Source organism: Pogona vitticeps, chromosome 1 (genome assembly GCF_051106095.1).
Source record: "Pogona vitticeps strain Pit_001003342236 chromosome 1, PviZW2.1, whole genome shotgun sequence".
NCBI classification, from domain to species: Eukaryota; Metazoa; Chordata; class Lepidosauria; order Squamata; family Agamidae; genus Pogona; species Pogona vitticeps.
The window spans coordinates 87,285,049-87,300,310 of NC_135783.1; the positions used below are offsets into that span (position 1 = coordinate 87,285,049).

The following is a 15,262-nucleotide window of genomic DNA, read 5'->3' on the forward strand; positions in this document are numbered from 1 at the left end:
ATGTCCTTTCAGATGTGTCCTCCATCCCTTCCCTGCATATATTTCATCGAATTATTCGGTTGCTCCTACATATCAGAAGATCAATTTATATTAAGTTTTGTTTCAATTTGTAGATGCAGAAGTATCATAAATATCACACTCATGGTTCATGCATGGTATCCCAAACATGATTGAGAGGCTTGGGAAATCTCACACATGGACAGTAAGCTTGCCTATCCTCATTTATGGAAGGATATTAGAAGCAATAATTATCCACCATCCCAATGTATTTAAATCCTAAGCACATCTTAGATGTACCCTGCTCAATCTTCTTCACTGAAGTGCAGCTGCTGTCACTGTCCTCATCACCATGGTGAAGCAGGCATAAGAACATCTCAAAATTGCTAGCGCCATAACAGCTTTGAAAATATCAAATGCAGGCAAAATATGCTTGCAATTAACTGTGCCTCCTTCATAACTTTGTTGAAATTTCAGATAAGTTGGAATTTAAAATGAAGCTAGAGAGGAAGCACACACATTTTCTCACCATGGACCAGTCAAAGGCATTGGGGCCTTAAAAGAAGTGACAGCCAGAAGTAGGACCGGCTCCTTCATGAAATCTCTTGCCGATTAACCATTCTATTGGCAAAGGGCGCCATCTGTCCCAATGGAGAGGAATGACTTGCACATGTAACAATCCTAGCAAAACATCGAGAGGATTCGATCCTACGACTGCTGGTGCATTCTACTTTTACTGTATCTACTTCTGCGGTTTAACCCGCAGTGCCACCACGTGGAGCATCTTAGAGATTAACACATTTAATTTGGCACAAGATTGGGTGGGCAATAGTCCATGGGTGGCAGTAACTTTATCAGGACGAAGGGCGCGCGCAAATTGCCTGCAATGTTGTCAAATATTGAACAATATATTTGATACGGTAAAATGCAGTCCCCGTTGATCGCTGCGAAGCTGTAGCTCGGCTGTGGATTCTTGGATGACATGATGCCCGCGCTCTTTTCTCCTGTTTCACCCCTTCTGGGCAGTGGCGTTCCCATGCGCACCACCCACCTGCCCACGTTCACACCGGGGCTCCACGCGTCTCACCCGCGTCCTGTTCTCCACCCCGAGGTTGCCCCACACGTTCCCCACCCCGCAGGCTCGGAGAGACCCAGCCTGCGGTCTGTGTGCACAACCCCCTCGCACAAGGCAGGCCGCCTCCCCGCCGGCGCCTGACGACCTGCTTCGGCCAGCCACACCCCTCCCCGTCCAAGGCCAAAGAACCAAGCCAGAAGCCCGTGAGCCGTCGCCGGGGCCTTTCCGTGTCGGTTCAAAAGCTTCGGGGATTCAAATGGCTTCGGACGTGGAGCGGCTTGCTCCTGCTTCTCGTCCGCCTCCCTGAGCGCGGAAAGTGGAACCCGGCGGCCAACTTGAAGGAGGGGCGCCTTCTTTCTTTCTCTCTCTCTCTCTCTCTCTCTCTCTCCCCCCCCCCGCCCCCACCAAGCCCGCTCTTGTGAAGGAGTGCGGCTGGCAAGGACGCTGAGCAGATCCGGTAACAACGAGTGCTGGGGGGATCAGGAGGCTTCTCCGGAACAGAAGGGGCTGCCCCGGCGAGCGGGAAAATGGGCCGGGGCCGGGGTTTCTCACAGCCCGGGTCTCCTCACCCCCACCACCCCCGCTGTCGCCACTGTTGGGTGCGGCGTAGTAGGCGCGAGCCTGAGAGGCTCTCCTTTGGAAGGAGGGCTAAATGCGCGGCAAGCAGAAAAACCGGGGGGAGGGGGGGAAGGATACCGCCACATTGATTCACAGGAACAAAGGCATTTGAGAATCCACAGATGGGCAGTGCCTTCATTAAGATCAACAGGAAAAACATTTTAATGTATCAAACACATGTTGTCAGTATTTTTGCAACATCTGCACAATTTGCATTTACGGTTTATCAGGTTTCAGGCAATGCCAGACTGAGAAGTGCAGCTAATACTGCAGAAGACAGAATCAGGATGCAAGATGACAGTAACAGGTTGAAGAACTGGGGCAAAACAAACAACATGAGCCTCAACAAGGGGGAATGTAAAATTCTACAGTTAAACAAGAAAAATCAGATGCGCAAATATAAGATGGATGACAAATGGCTTGGCAATAGCATGTATGAAAAGAATCTAGGGGTCTTAGTAGAATCAACAATGTAACATGGAATCAGTAAAAGCAAATACCATGCTAAGTGACATCAAGAACAGTGGTGCAATTAAAAGAATTAGCAATACCATTGCATTCTACTTTTATCTACTTTAAGAATTATATCCACAAGCTGTAACATGTCCAGAGAAGGGAAACCATGGTAAAATGTCTGGAAACCAAGAAGAAAGGTTGGGGGAACGTTAGGAAAAGAGAAGGCTGAAAGGTGATATAGTAGCAGTCTTTAAACATTTGAAGGGCTGTCATATGGAAGATGGAGTACGCTTATTTTCAGCAAGCTCTGGAGCCGAAATGCAAAGCAATAAAGTCAAGTTACAAAAAAAAAGAGATTAGCAATAGTATGTATGATCTAGGGGTCTTAGTGCTCTCAACAGTGCTCTGTCTAGGGGATGGAACTGATAAGCTTTGGTGTCCCTTCTGGCTCTGAAATTCTCTGTTTCTACAAAGATATTGCTTCCCTGCACACTGCAATCTTTTAAATCCTAGCCTTTAAAGAACCACAAGACATGCTCTTTTGCTGCCACTAACATGGCCACCCCTTAGGAATTACTGGAAAATGCAGATTTTCCCCCTCCAGTATGTTCACAGTCTTGAGATGTAAATCGTTATTTATCATTGTGATAGATGGCCCCTGGCCAACAGAACAGTTATCTGGTGAAATACAGCTAATTGCAAGGAGCATTTTTCTTTTCTGGAAAACAACAAGTCCCTCAGTACTCATATGTATAATTCTCCAGAAAGATGGATAGTCTACAAAGCTGCAGTGAATATTTTTGAATGGTCCTAACAATGAGAAAATGTAATTTTCAGGAATATTGTACAACAGAATGCCAGGTAAATAACTACGTTTCAGGGAAAATATTAGGAGCAATGGTGGGTACTCATGTTAAGTAGAACAGAGTCACTGAAATTAATTATCTTGGTTCAGAAAATAGCCTGATCCTAGATTATAATGAGAAAATCTAGTTTTCTTCTGAAAATAAATGACAAACTTTACAGAGGTGAAGAAAACAAAACATGCTGAAAGGTTCTCACAAAATTATAATTATATCAAGAGATTTTTTTTGTATTTTTTAAAAGTAACCAATAAGAAACAGAGTTCCAGACTTCCAGCTTGCCGCTGCAACGAGACAGCAGCAGGAGGACAGAGCTCCATCTCCTGAGCTGAATTCTGACCTCTTTGGGACCCCCCCAGGGGGGTTAAAACCACCCCAAGGAGGTGGTGAAATGGGGGAGAAGCCTGTTGATCATGGAGGGGGGGTACAGTGGTTACCCACGTTTGATCCAGGAAACTCCCCAATCAATCAGCGGGTGGAAACAAGCAGCTGAATAAGCCTGCCTGCTAGTCATTGGCAGCCGGCAAAAGAAGAAGAGATAAACCAGCCAAATTAAACATCGTCGTTAACATTGGGTGACATACAAAAGCTTAATTATACTACTGTATAAATATCCCTGGATGGAATAATCCCTTTAACAGGAAAAAAAGAGGGTCTCTTAGCCCCAACTCTAAATTAAGCAGCTGTGGATCTGGAGAAGGGAAAAGAGACACAAAGAGAAGCAAAGAAAATGAATTGGACATTAATTAAACAATTATACTGCAAGGAAAGAAATTCTATATTACCTTTGGTGTTAAACTTAAGAAATTTTCCTCTTAAATTGTTTTTGCAAACAACGCTCAGAGTAATGTTTATCTACAGTGTTGGCAAATAGCCTAGAAACATGACCTTGAAAAAGCCTAGAAAGCTGATTTGAAACTATGTTTTGTCTTTCTTTTTTCTTCCTTTTCTGAGAACTGACTAAAACATAGACAATTAACTTTGGAAAGTATAATACAAACATCGAGTGAACGGGACTGCCAAAATACATTGGAGACTGGATTCAATTAACCCTAAAGGTCATCAACCTACTGAGGAAACTATTGAAGGAACTGGACTGACTGCTCTAAGCTACTAGACATTTTTCACTTGAAATACAAGTACCTGTCATCTGACCACATAATGTCACAACAAGGGAAATTCTGGGAGGAAACAAAATCTACCCTGCAAGCAATCTTAGAAATAGTGAGATTCCAGAACCAACATACGCAATCATTCACAGAAGAACTAAAGGAGGACTGTATTCAGCAAGAGACAGAAAATATCGAACAAATGTGAAGGTTGAGGACGATGTATGCCAAAGAAAAGAAGGACCGGAGGAAATCAGAGGGGGGAATTCAGGAGAGCTGGAGAGAATCTTAGCTGTGTTAAGGGAAGATAAGGGGGAGTGAGGACCAGCAGCGTTAAAAATATCCTGGAAGACCTATTCGAGATAGATCAAATTCATAAAGACCTATTGGAGATTGATCAAGTGTATAAAATGCTTTCAGATTACACAAACAATGGCAGAATATTTAGGGAAACAGAAGTAAGAACTGGGAAAATTCAAAAAAAGAGAGAAGGAATCACTTAGAAAAGATGAAAAAGAGGGAAATATTAAGGTGGCATTGTTGAAAGCATGTATTTATTTATTTAATTTATACCCCACCCATGTAGACACAAGTCTACTCTGGGCAGCTAACATCTGGAATTGTAAAGGGGCATATCTTATTGTGATTGGATTATTTTGAAACTAATGGTAGTTCCTCACATTTGCCGGGAAGAAGAGACTGAGACCGAATTGGAAAATTCTCATTTTCTACTTTATTAACACATGGAGTATCAACTATGATACCAACAGGGTCAAAGCAAGATAAACCTGGTAAATGTCCATAACTAGTCAATGCGGACCTTTCTTCTAACAACAGTCCATTCACTGTGGGGCTGGACCAAACCGTTCGCAATCAGTGATTTTGCACAAGGGAGCACTCCTAATCACGTATATCATGCCACAACACGGGTGACGTGCCCAATCTCCCTCCTTCAGTGGGATCGGGGCATATCAGCTTTTTCCCACATCCTTGCCTGTGCAGAAACACTATCACAGTACATTCCTGGGTTTTGTAAACCATTTCTCCTTCCCTTGGAACTTCTGGATTTGGGAGTAAACCTCCTACTTTCAGATTGGGAAAGTCTTTATTTATTTATTTATTTATTTATTTATTTATTTATTTATTTATCTATCTATCTATCTATCTATCTATCTATCTATCTATCTATCTATCTATCTATCTATCTATCTATCTATCTATCTATCTATCTATTTATTTGATTTATATCCCGCCCAACTGGTATCTTTATACCACTCTGAGCGGCTAACAACAAAAAATATACAATTATAATAATGTAGGTCACGTGCTTTCTCATACTTTTGATTACCTTTCTCTGATTGTACTTCTGTCTTGCTCTCTTGATTCTCGTTCTCCACTATTCTGCTCCAGAATCTCCTTTCTCCCACTTCTTTTATATCCTCCCCCCAAAGAGTTTTAACTCATCCCTTTTTCTTCCTTCTCCCTCCTCCACTAAGCAGAATTCTATGTTCTTCTTCCCTTCCCATATGTATGTAGGCATCAGGCTCGAAAAACTATGGTAACGAGCTCTGTATGGAGGACTTGGAACAGTGTCTAGTGTGGCTGAGGAGGCCAATTCGAGAGTGACAATCTCTTCCACACTGAAGACAAATCCAATCTGTCCCCTGTCCAGCTCCCTGATTTGGCCGGCTTCGGGACTGCCTCTTTGCCTCAGCCTGCTGGGCAAGGGTCTCTTCAAATTGGGAGAGGGCGTGATGTAACGCCTGCCTCCAGGCTGAACGCTCAGATGTCAGTTTCCCATCTGTTGAAGTCTATTCCTAAGGCCTTCAGATCCCGCTTGCAGATATCCCACACCCTTCCCATAACACTCGTCATTCCCAAGACACAAAGAACAAATTATTGCAACACAATGTTTAACAAGCATGATTAAACGTAGATTGAAAAATTAATGTAGATAGAGTGAAAAATTAATGTGTTTTTTAAAAAAGGAAACAAGTTTCTAGGGAGTAACCCAGCCAGCTTCTTGTTGTGTTTTGATAATACTTGAATATTTTGGGTTCATTCTGTTGGAGTTGTGAATTTTTGGTAAAATTCCTCTAGTGGCACAGCAGAAGTGAAGGGATTCCAAGAGCAGAACCATCTCATGTTGCCCGGAGTAATCTACCCCTTTTCTCATCAACTGCCATTTACAATCTCACAATAACACACTCTGAGGTACGTATTAATAGGAGAATTTTAAAAAGTATTATCTACAGATGAATAGTAAATTGACAGACATGACTACAGACTCAAGAGAGGGAAAAGGCACACAGAGGCGGTGATCGCTTTGAATTCAGAGGCAGGAGGGGACAATTGGTTAGTGCTGGATTGAATGACAGTCACCCCAGGCCAGAAAAGTCCCTCCCAGCGAGGATGTAAAGATTCCCAACTTAACAGTCATCACAACCCTCCTTTTAATGTTTTGCTTTCTACAGATTAATCGCATTATTAACAATGACAAAGCCATTAAGAAAAATCCCTTCCTGGTTTCTAAATGACCTAAATATCTGTAATAAAGAATGAAGTGCTTTGACGGAGCACAGTGCTAGGATCGAGTCAAATGAAGGCAAGGTCTTAATGCGACTCAGTAAAGAAGGTGCGGGGTTGGAATGGCGTTTGTGGCGCCCCATAAAAGATGCTGGGCTAAAACTCCCATCCGTCATTGTTTATAGGCCAATCCGGCCCCGCCGCCTAGCGCAGCAACCCCACCGAGGGACACCGACACCTCCTCCTGCTTCGCCTTTCGTCGCGTCCGTTACTTCTCATACTCGAAAAGAGAGAGGCGGGGGAAGAGGAACGAATGGAAGGCGGGGACTGGTTCGAGAGAGTGTCGTTCAGCCACAGAGCAGCGGATTGGAGGAGAGGCCCGGAAGCGGAGCTTGGCGGCCAATGGATGCTGCTTTCTCTTCCGTGTAGCTCTGCCGCGGAGGGCGTGTAGCTGGTCGCTGTAGCAACCATGGGGAGCTTGTTACAGTTTCTGAAGTTGGTGGGGCAGCTGAAGGTGAGCAGAGTGGGGTTCCTGTGGAGCCTAGGGAGGGAGTTTGGGGGGGGGGGGGTCAGGGCCGCTGGTGGTATTTTCTTTCCCTCGCGGGCGCTTGTTCAGGGGGCAGTCCTGGGAGGAAGGGACGGCGAAGCCCAGAGGAGGCCAGGCTGCAGCCCCAACCAAGCCCTGCGCAGGGAAAATGGGTCCCCCCCCCCGGGCTCCGGGCCGTGCGGCGTGGCCTTGGGCGAGCTTTTTCCTTTCCTTTTGCGCCTGGGCCCCCTTCCACGGCACTTGGGAGGGCTTCTGGGCCCCCTCGTGTCATTTAGGAACCAGGTCCAGGGATGCCCTTGGGCCTGGGGGGGGGGGAAGGAGGAGCGGCGTGGCAGACGGGAGCCGGGAAAGAGCGTGGCCGGAAGAAAAGTTGCGGAAGGACGAGAGTGACGGCTTAAGAGAAGAGCGACGCCGTGTGGATGAAGAATTGGAAGAGAAAGCGGAGGTGCAGGTGTATGTGGGGGGGTCTTCATGTGCACAATGCACAACGTTCCGTGCAATTGCTTATTTACTTACTTTCCCGCTAGCGCACGTGCTGCTCTGGGCGGTTTACAAGGTTTTTTAAAGTCTTAACTGACAATCGGTGCATAGTGATAAATTCAGCTTGGTGCTGCAAGGACTTGTTCACATGTTACACTAAGAACAGATATAAAGTGTCTGTACCCATTGCAATATATTGGTTGAGGTCCCGGTAGGATGAGGCAGTATGCATAATGCCTCTGGCTTTGGGGGCTGGGGGAAAACTCCGGGTCTGGCTTTTGCGGCCAAAAAGAGACTGCACAGGTGCATATTTAAATGTCTTCTGCCATGACATTTTTTTGTTGTTTTGAAATTCACTTTTAAATCACTAAGTATCTATTTCAGTTAATATAGATCTTAGATGGCTGTGAAGTACATTTTTGCAAGGTGTTTTTGACTGTGTTATTTAAACTGTTTTTGACTAGAGAGTGCCACGAACAGGCTGGGTATACAGAAAGGTAGCAAATCCAGAGAGTGTCTCGGATCATATGTACAGGATGGCAATCATGGCTATGGTAACCGAAGATGAAACACTCAATAAGGACAAGTAAGTGATGGTAGTATTTGTGCTTAGTCATTAAATCATGTCCGACTCTTTGTGACCCCACGGACCAGAGCACGCCAGGCCCTCCTATCTTCCACTGCCTCCCGGAGTTGGGTCACATTCATGTTGGTTGCTTTGATGACTGTCCAGCCATCTCGTCCTCTGCCGTCCCCTTCTCCTCTTGCCTTCACACTTTCCCAACATCAGGGTCTTTTCCAGGGAGTCTTCTCTTCTCATGACATGGCAGTAGTCATTCTTTAATTTATATGAGGAACTGTAATTATGATGCATCAATTGGTTCATTTGCTCCATCAGTTTGGTTCCTGATGGGAGCAAGTTAGCTGTTTTCAGGGGTAACTGGCTCTTTACACATAGCTATCTCTTTTTAGATCCAGGCTGATATATCTGCAGTAGTAACAATCAGTATTGTAACCTTCCAAAACCAACAATTAACAGATAAATCAGTCGTATTTTATTGACATAATATTAAGTCATTTTTTTCTCAGAAGGGAATTATCTGCTTGGAAAACCCTGAAAAGGATCGCCATAAGTCAGAATTGACTTGATGGCAGATAATCATTATTATCTGGATATGTTGAAAAAGCTGGCAGTTGTTTGATAACATTGACTTAATGTGTGAATTAGTAAAAAAAAAAAAAGGCTATAATGGGACATGTGTTCACTAATGTATATATTGCCCTAACACACCATAGTACCTATGCTGTTTGCTCTTACACGTCCCTAGCAGAATAATGGCCTTTATTTCTCTATTACAAGCTGAAAAATCCAAGCTACCTCCTTGAGCTTTATCCCTTTATTTTTTTGTATGTATAATAGGTACCTTGGAATAATTGGATTCTAATTAGCACTAGCCATTTTAAGTATAGAATTGGATGGTAAAACTTTCTCTAAGTTTATTAATATATTAATCATCACTTCTAGTTTTGTGAATGTAGTGTCAGCATAGTAAATTTGCATTGTAAGTCAAGGTAAATTCTAAAGTTCAGCCTGGAGTAGTTGATGGTTACAGTTTTGTCAGACTTGGTGTTGAAACTTACCAGGCTGGAGTATTAATACTGCCTAAAACATCATATAGGTGGTTAGCAAGCTCTTTATTAGAATAACTCTTATTGAAGCTGGAAATTTAGTTTTAAAACTAAGTTAGAATAGGGAAAAAAAACAGAAAACATGGAGCTTTTAAATCATACACTAAAACTTCATTTCTTCTTACATCTCTACCTTTTAAAACTCCTATCTCTAGTAGGAGTTCTAGAGTTTTATCAATTCATTGTAAAGGTTTGATGTTTTGAGAGCCAGTATGGTGTATGGGTTGAATGTTGGACTAGGGCATAGTAAAACATTCTTTGCACAGCTCACATTTCTTGAAAATGATTTGGTTCACCCTGACTTGGAAGTAATAGGACACTACATAACTGCAGTGTGTGGTTGTAATAAAAAATACCATGCTACTGTTGCTTTTGGATTTTTATTCATGGCGTAATACAGCCTCATGGTGCAGTGGTTAAACTGCAGTATTGCACCTAAGACTCTGCTCATTAGCTAAATTCAATCCTGACAGGCTCAGGTAGCGAGCTCAAGGCTTACTTAGCCTTGCAAGCTTGGTAAATTGAGTAGAATATGTAGCCTGCATAAGTGTAAACTCTCCAGAGTGCTTTAAGTGGTACAGGATGGTGTATTAGCAGCACACTTTGCTTTCGTTTTTTCATCTACGGGTAATAGAATGGTACTTGTATCACCACTTACATGGCGTTAACGTTTTCATTTATCATGCTTTATTGTCAGTTTGGAGTATTTTGTGGAACACACAATCATTGGGGGGATTTTTTCATACATTTGGAATTTATGTAAGATCAGTAAGTAAGACAGTCCCTGCCTGTGGGCTTATAGTAAAAGAAAATGGGATGAGATAGTAGTTCTCCTGATGACCAGCTGGAAAAAGTTGGGGAGAAGAGACTGATGGAGCTGGTCTGATTACAGCTGTTCGTTTGAATGACAGTTGTCAGGGGATTTAGCATATGAACTGGATCTAAAGTTACAAAGTTACTTCCTCTGGTTCAGTGATTATTACATCAGATGATTCTGTATTTGCCTGTTAGTAATCTTGAAATAGACAGACAATTACATCTTTAAAGATTTTTACTTTCTCAGATGTATTCGACTGGCTCTGGTTCATGATATGGCTGAATGTATAGTTGGCGACATAGCTCCTGCTGACAATATTTCCAAAGAGGAGAAACACAGAAGAGAAGAGGTCAGTATTGTGGCACTAACAGCAGAATAGCCAATAAAGGTCGGCAGGCCCTCATAGTGCTTTTTCTGGAATTGCTATGTGGAAACTATTTGACTAGTTTGACAACTTGTCTTCTCCCCCTCCCCCCCCCCCCCCAAATATATTCTGTTGCTCTTTCCATGAGTTATCTATAACCACACAGTACAAGCACTGACTTGTGTGGGACTTTTAACTTGATATGCATGCAAGAAGCCTTTAATATGTATCCACATAGGAGTGACTGTTATATGAGCTTGCACATTTTAAAACCTTTTTGACAAAATAGACCAAAGGTGTCAAAATATTCAAATTATAAAGTAGTGGCCACTAGAGGGCAGATGTTTCTTTTTACAGCAAGAACCTTGTTAAAGGAAATAAGATATATTTATAAAAACATAAAAATAATGGTTCTTTCTAGGAAAAAAATTCAGTGCAGATCCAACAATGCTCTTTCCCTGCTAGTGTGGCTGTAACATAGATGTATCATGATTCCAAACAAAGGGTACCCCACACAATCTGAGGTGGCATAATAATTATATGCCATCAAGTCTGTTCAGATTTACAGTGACCCAGGTCTTTTTAGGTACAAAACAATTATAAATGGTTTACCAGTCTGTCCTTCTGGCACTATGCATTGGGACTATACAACCTTCCCAAGGCTTCATAGGTGTGAGGGCACGTAACCCCATCATCCATGCACACTGGCTCATCTCTAGGAAGACACAGATTCAGACTCCTGACCATGGTCGTGCAATCGGGTGCTTCCACCTCTGACCTATTTTAGTTCTTCTGACCCTAATAGGGTTTTCAAGGTAGTGAGATATTTAAGGAGTGGTTTTACCAGTTCCACTGCCCCAGTGAGTTTCCATGGCTGAGCAGGAATTTTAACCTAGGTCTCCTGGGTTGTAGTCTATTACTCTACTCACTACACCACACTGGTGTCTAAATCCCAGATGACTGCTGTGAAAACTGAAATTATTGCTGTCTGTGTTGTATGGAAATCATAGTTATCTAATCATGTAATTCTATACTTTTTTCCATGAGCATTGGAGTTTCTCTGGAGAGAAGCTCTGTTATGGAGAGATCTTTAGTGATGGTTAACATTATTGTTCCAGTTGCAAAATGTTTCAAAGCAGTTTATTTTCTTCAAAAAGCAGAGAAGCACATTTTGACATCTGACTAATACCAAATGAAAAGCTGGACATTTCAATTTTGTTTTTAGGAAGCTATGAAACATTTGACCAAATTGCTGTCAGAAGATCTGAGAAAAGAAATTTTTGACTTGTGGGAAGTAAGTTTAAATATATAAAATTGTTAAATGTTGATATATTTTGTGCTAAGTTGAAGTGTTTCCAATTAGTACTTATAGAAATAAATCTATAATAGCTGCCACTCAGTGATGGGTTTGAGAAAGAAGGCAATAACACCTGGTAGACGGCTAGCCATCTGAGCTAAATATTCTCGGGTGTGGGAGCCACCCTATATTTTGCTTCTCTATTGTTGTATTGTGGCTGTATTGCCATGGAGCTGTCTTGGGGTTGGTGGGCTACTACTGGTGGCAGCTATATGGTCCATCTGAGATAGTCTTACCAAAAATGGCAAGAGCTTCTTAAAAGTTGGTGGCCTTATAGATGTATTTATGACAGTTAAGAATTATTTTCATAGATACATTTTGAAACTCTTTAAAGTATTAAAGGGTGTAATGTATAAACTTCTTCCTGTTTCTTGGAACAGGAGGTAAAGTGTCTTAGTCCACAGGAGTCTCGTTAACTGTGCTTCTAGCTTTCAGCCATGAATAGGAACACATCTTGAGCTCCTGGCCATCAAGAATTAAGCATGCTCCTTTAAGATGTATTTTAAAAATCCCGTTCCAGTATGCATAATCCAAAGCACTTGTGGCTTGTTTTAGGCTTACAGAATAACTGAGGTGCAGGTGAAGATTTCCTTCCATCTGCAGTGTGTCATACTGTTCATTTCAAGGGGAAGCAAAAACAAGCACCTTTGTCCATGAGCAGATAAGAGACAACACTAAACTGTATCTGAAATGCCTCCGAATGTTTAAAATGCTGGTATGAAGTATGGTTGAGTCACATAAATTTCTATACACAGATAAAACTTGCAAAAATGAGAGGTTTCAGTACTAGCAAGAGCCTTTGATTTTTACAATTATATTGATTTTTTTTAGCTAAATCTGGTTTTACCAATATTTATTCTTTTAAACACACTATATATGAAACTTGCACATCAGTGTGTACATCATGTGAGTAATCCTTGCCTCTCAGTGAGAGGGTTAATTAATTTCCTCTCTTGTACATCCCATTAGGAATATGAATGCCAATCTAGTGAAGAAGCAAGGTTTGTAAAACAGTTGGACCAGTGTGAGATGATCCTTCAAGCCTTGGAGTATGAGGAGCTAGAGAAAAGACCTGGAACACTTCAAGACTTTTATGACTCAACAACAGGTATCAGCCGTTTTTGTTTGGAGCACTTACATATGAAACTCAGTATTTATATTGTGGGATCTGCTGCTAAATGTTGCAATATGCTTGATCAATATGCCTGCCAATCACCTAATCATACAGTGGGGTCTTGACTTGAGAACTTAGTCCGTATTGGAAGGCGGTTCTCAAGTCAAAAAGTCTGTAAGTCAAGTCTCCATTGACCTACAGTGCATTGAAAACCGATTAATCCCGTAACAGGCCGTTTTTGTTCCATTTTGGTTTTTTTCGGGTCTGTAAGTCAAATCTCAGTCTGCAAGTCAAACCTAAATTTTGCGGCCAGAGAAGTCTGTAACTCAAAAAGTCTGTAAGTCAAGCCGTCTGTAAGTCAAGGGTCCACTGTATCTTAATTCACAATTTTGTATTCCATCCTCTCCCCAGTGGTTTAGAGCTGCTAGGAGGATTTTTGTATCCTTTTAAAAGCTTTTAATATGTTATTTTCCTCCTCCTGCAAACCTTGTAATTCCTTGAACATGTTGGTTCCTCCTCCATTATCAGTAGCCCTCTATTAATTATATACAGTACCTGACAATTCAGTATCTGAGTTCATGTTTTAAGGATGGACAAAATATGGCCCTCTAGATCAGCCCTAACCAGCAGTGGTGAAGAATTCTGGTAATTGCAGTCCACTGGGCTCAAGGTATTATTAATTATGTTGTCATAGTATGTAGCAGAGCAGGCAAAATGAAGACTGTTGAATTGGCTTTTGAATTGTTTTGTACCTGTTCCTTGTCTTTAGTGTAAGTTAAAAGATAACTGAAGGGCTAATAGCATACCCACTTGTACTTAATATATATTAAAAATTTAAAAATTCCTTAATAGGTTAAAACAGATATTTAAGCCAGTTTTAAAAATCCATTAAAACAGAGACCACAACACAAGCCAGTTCTAGAACCATTAAAGGCCATCCAAAACAATGTAGTTGTGACTGTGCACTGGAAGCTCATCAGGAATGCAGTCAGCCTGACATCATCTGGAAGAGAGTTCCACAGCTGTTATACTGTTAGGCCTGGATTATTATTTATTTATTTTCATGACGGCTACTACCAAGAATCCTCCAGCCAGAATTCTGGCACGTGTAGCCAAAAAAATCAAAGTCCTCAGAGGATCTTCAGTGCACACATCTGAGGCTCATCATATTCTCCTCCAAAGTCATTGCAAAGGGAGAGATTAAGTGGAACTTGCTGAGCTCCATAAGAACTACAAGGAGCTGTGGGACTGGTAGTTTCTCTGCACATTAGCCCTGCAATCTCCTATAGTTTGGATGGAGTTTAGCAAGTCTCACCCACTCTTTTCCCTTAGCACTGGCTGCAGAGAAGAACATGCTGGGCCTACGGATGATGTACTGAAACGCCTTTGAGAAATTACGTTTTTTCATTACAGATGACAGAGTTCTGGATGGGGAAATTCCTGGTGAATTGTAGTTGTAGAGAGAAAAAAGACCCTGAAAATCCCAGGCCTAAGTATTGCTTCAGAGAAGGCCCCAACTCATGTAGTTACCACCCAGGCTTTTTGAGGTAGTGGGACAGGCACCAGGGCCACCGTTGAAAATCTGAAATTACGGGCAGTTGCACTGTTTACCCTAGTTTAGCACTGATATTTTTTACCCTACATAAGATTCCCAAAATATGCACTTCTAGAAAGCAGGTAACAACTTCATATCAGAGCTCATAACTTGCTAGAGGTAGATTATGGGGTCCCCCCATCAGATATTTTGAACTACATCTTTATAATTCCTGGTGTTGTGAATTGCAATTCAAGGAGTATCTCTGCTTCTGCTACAAAGTGATACTCCACTGCTACCTGATACTCAATTGAAAGTGTGCAAAATGGGCTGAAAGGGTTAAGGAAATGACAGAATACAAATATGAGATGTTTAGATTTTTTTCATGCTGTATTGTTTTAGCAAAGAATACTTTTTAAAAAGCTTATGTAGGTGAGCAAGTCAATACTGCAACACACTGAAAAATAAGAATTTCTTATAGAGGAGAGTTTTTACGAATATCACTGCCATATTCTCAGACTGAGAAAGCATGTTAACTAACCATGATATCTTGATCTACAGGAAAATTTAGTCACCCAGAAATAGTCCAGCTTGTGTCTTCGATAAATGCAGAAAGAAGTACAAAAATAGCTGCGGCAAACAACGATCTTCCATCCTGAGTCACCTATGAAATGTATTTAGCTGTATCTAAAATAAATTATTTTATGATCCCTGTA

General features: G+C 41.8%; 1 protein-coding gene across 1 annotated transcript; it reads left to right on the forward strand.

Moving 5' to 3' along the window:
* The first annotated feature begins 7,002 nt into the window (after nt 1–7,002).
* On the forward strand, nt 7,003–15,262 carry HDDC2 (HD domain containing 2). The gene is made up of 6 exons (XM_020790739.3): nt 7,003–7,158; nt 8,136–8,257; nt 10,424–10,526; nt 11,767–11,835; nt 12,868–13,006; nt 15,108–15,262. The coding sequence occupies exons 1-6, from the start codon at nt 7,114–7,116 to the stop codon at nt 15,203–15,205; spliced, it is 576 nt and encodes a 191-aa protein (XP_020646398.2). The 5' UTR covers nt 7,003–7,113; the 3' UTR covers nt 15,206–15,262.

Bases quoted from the DNA above. Each gene is read 5' to 3' on its own strand.
- HDDC2 (XM_020790739.3), top strand. From the start codon at position 7,114: ATGGGGAGCTTGTTACAGTTTCTGAAGTTGGTGGGGCAGCTGAAG. The intron at 7,159-8,135 runs GTGAGCAGAGTG...GTTTTTGACTAG, and splicing joins AGTTGGTGGGGCAGCTGAAG to AGAGTGCCACGAACAGGCTG. The intron at 8,258-10,423 runs GTAAGTGATGGT...TTACTTTCTCAG, and splicing joins GAAACACTCAATAAGGACAA to ATGTATTCGACTGGCTCTGG.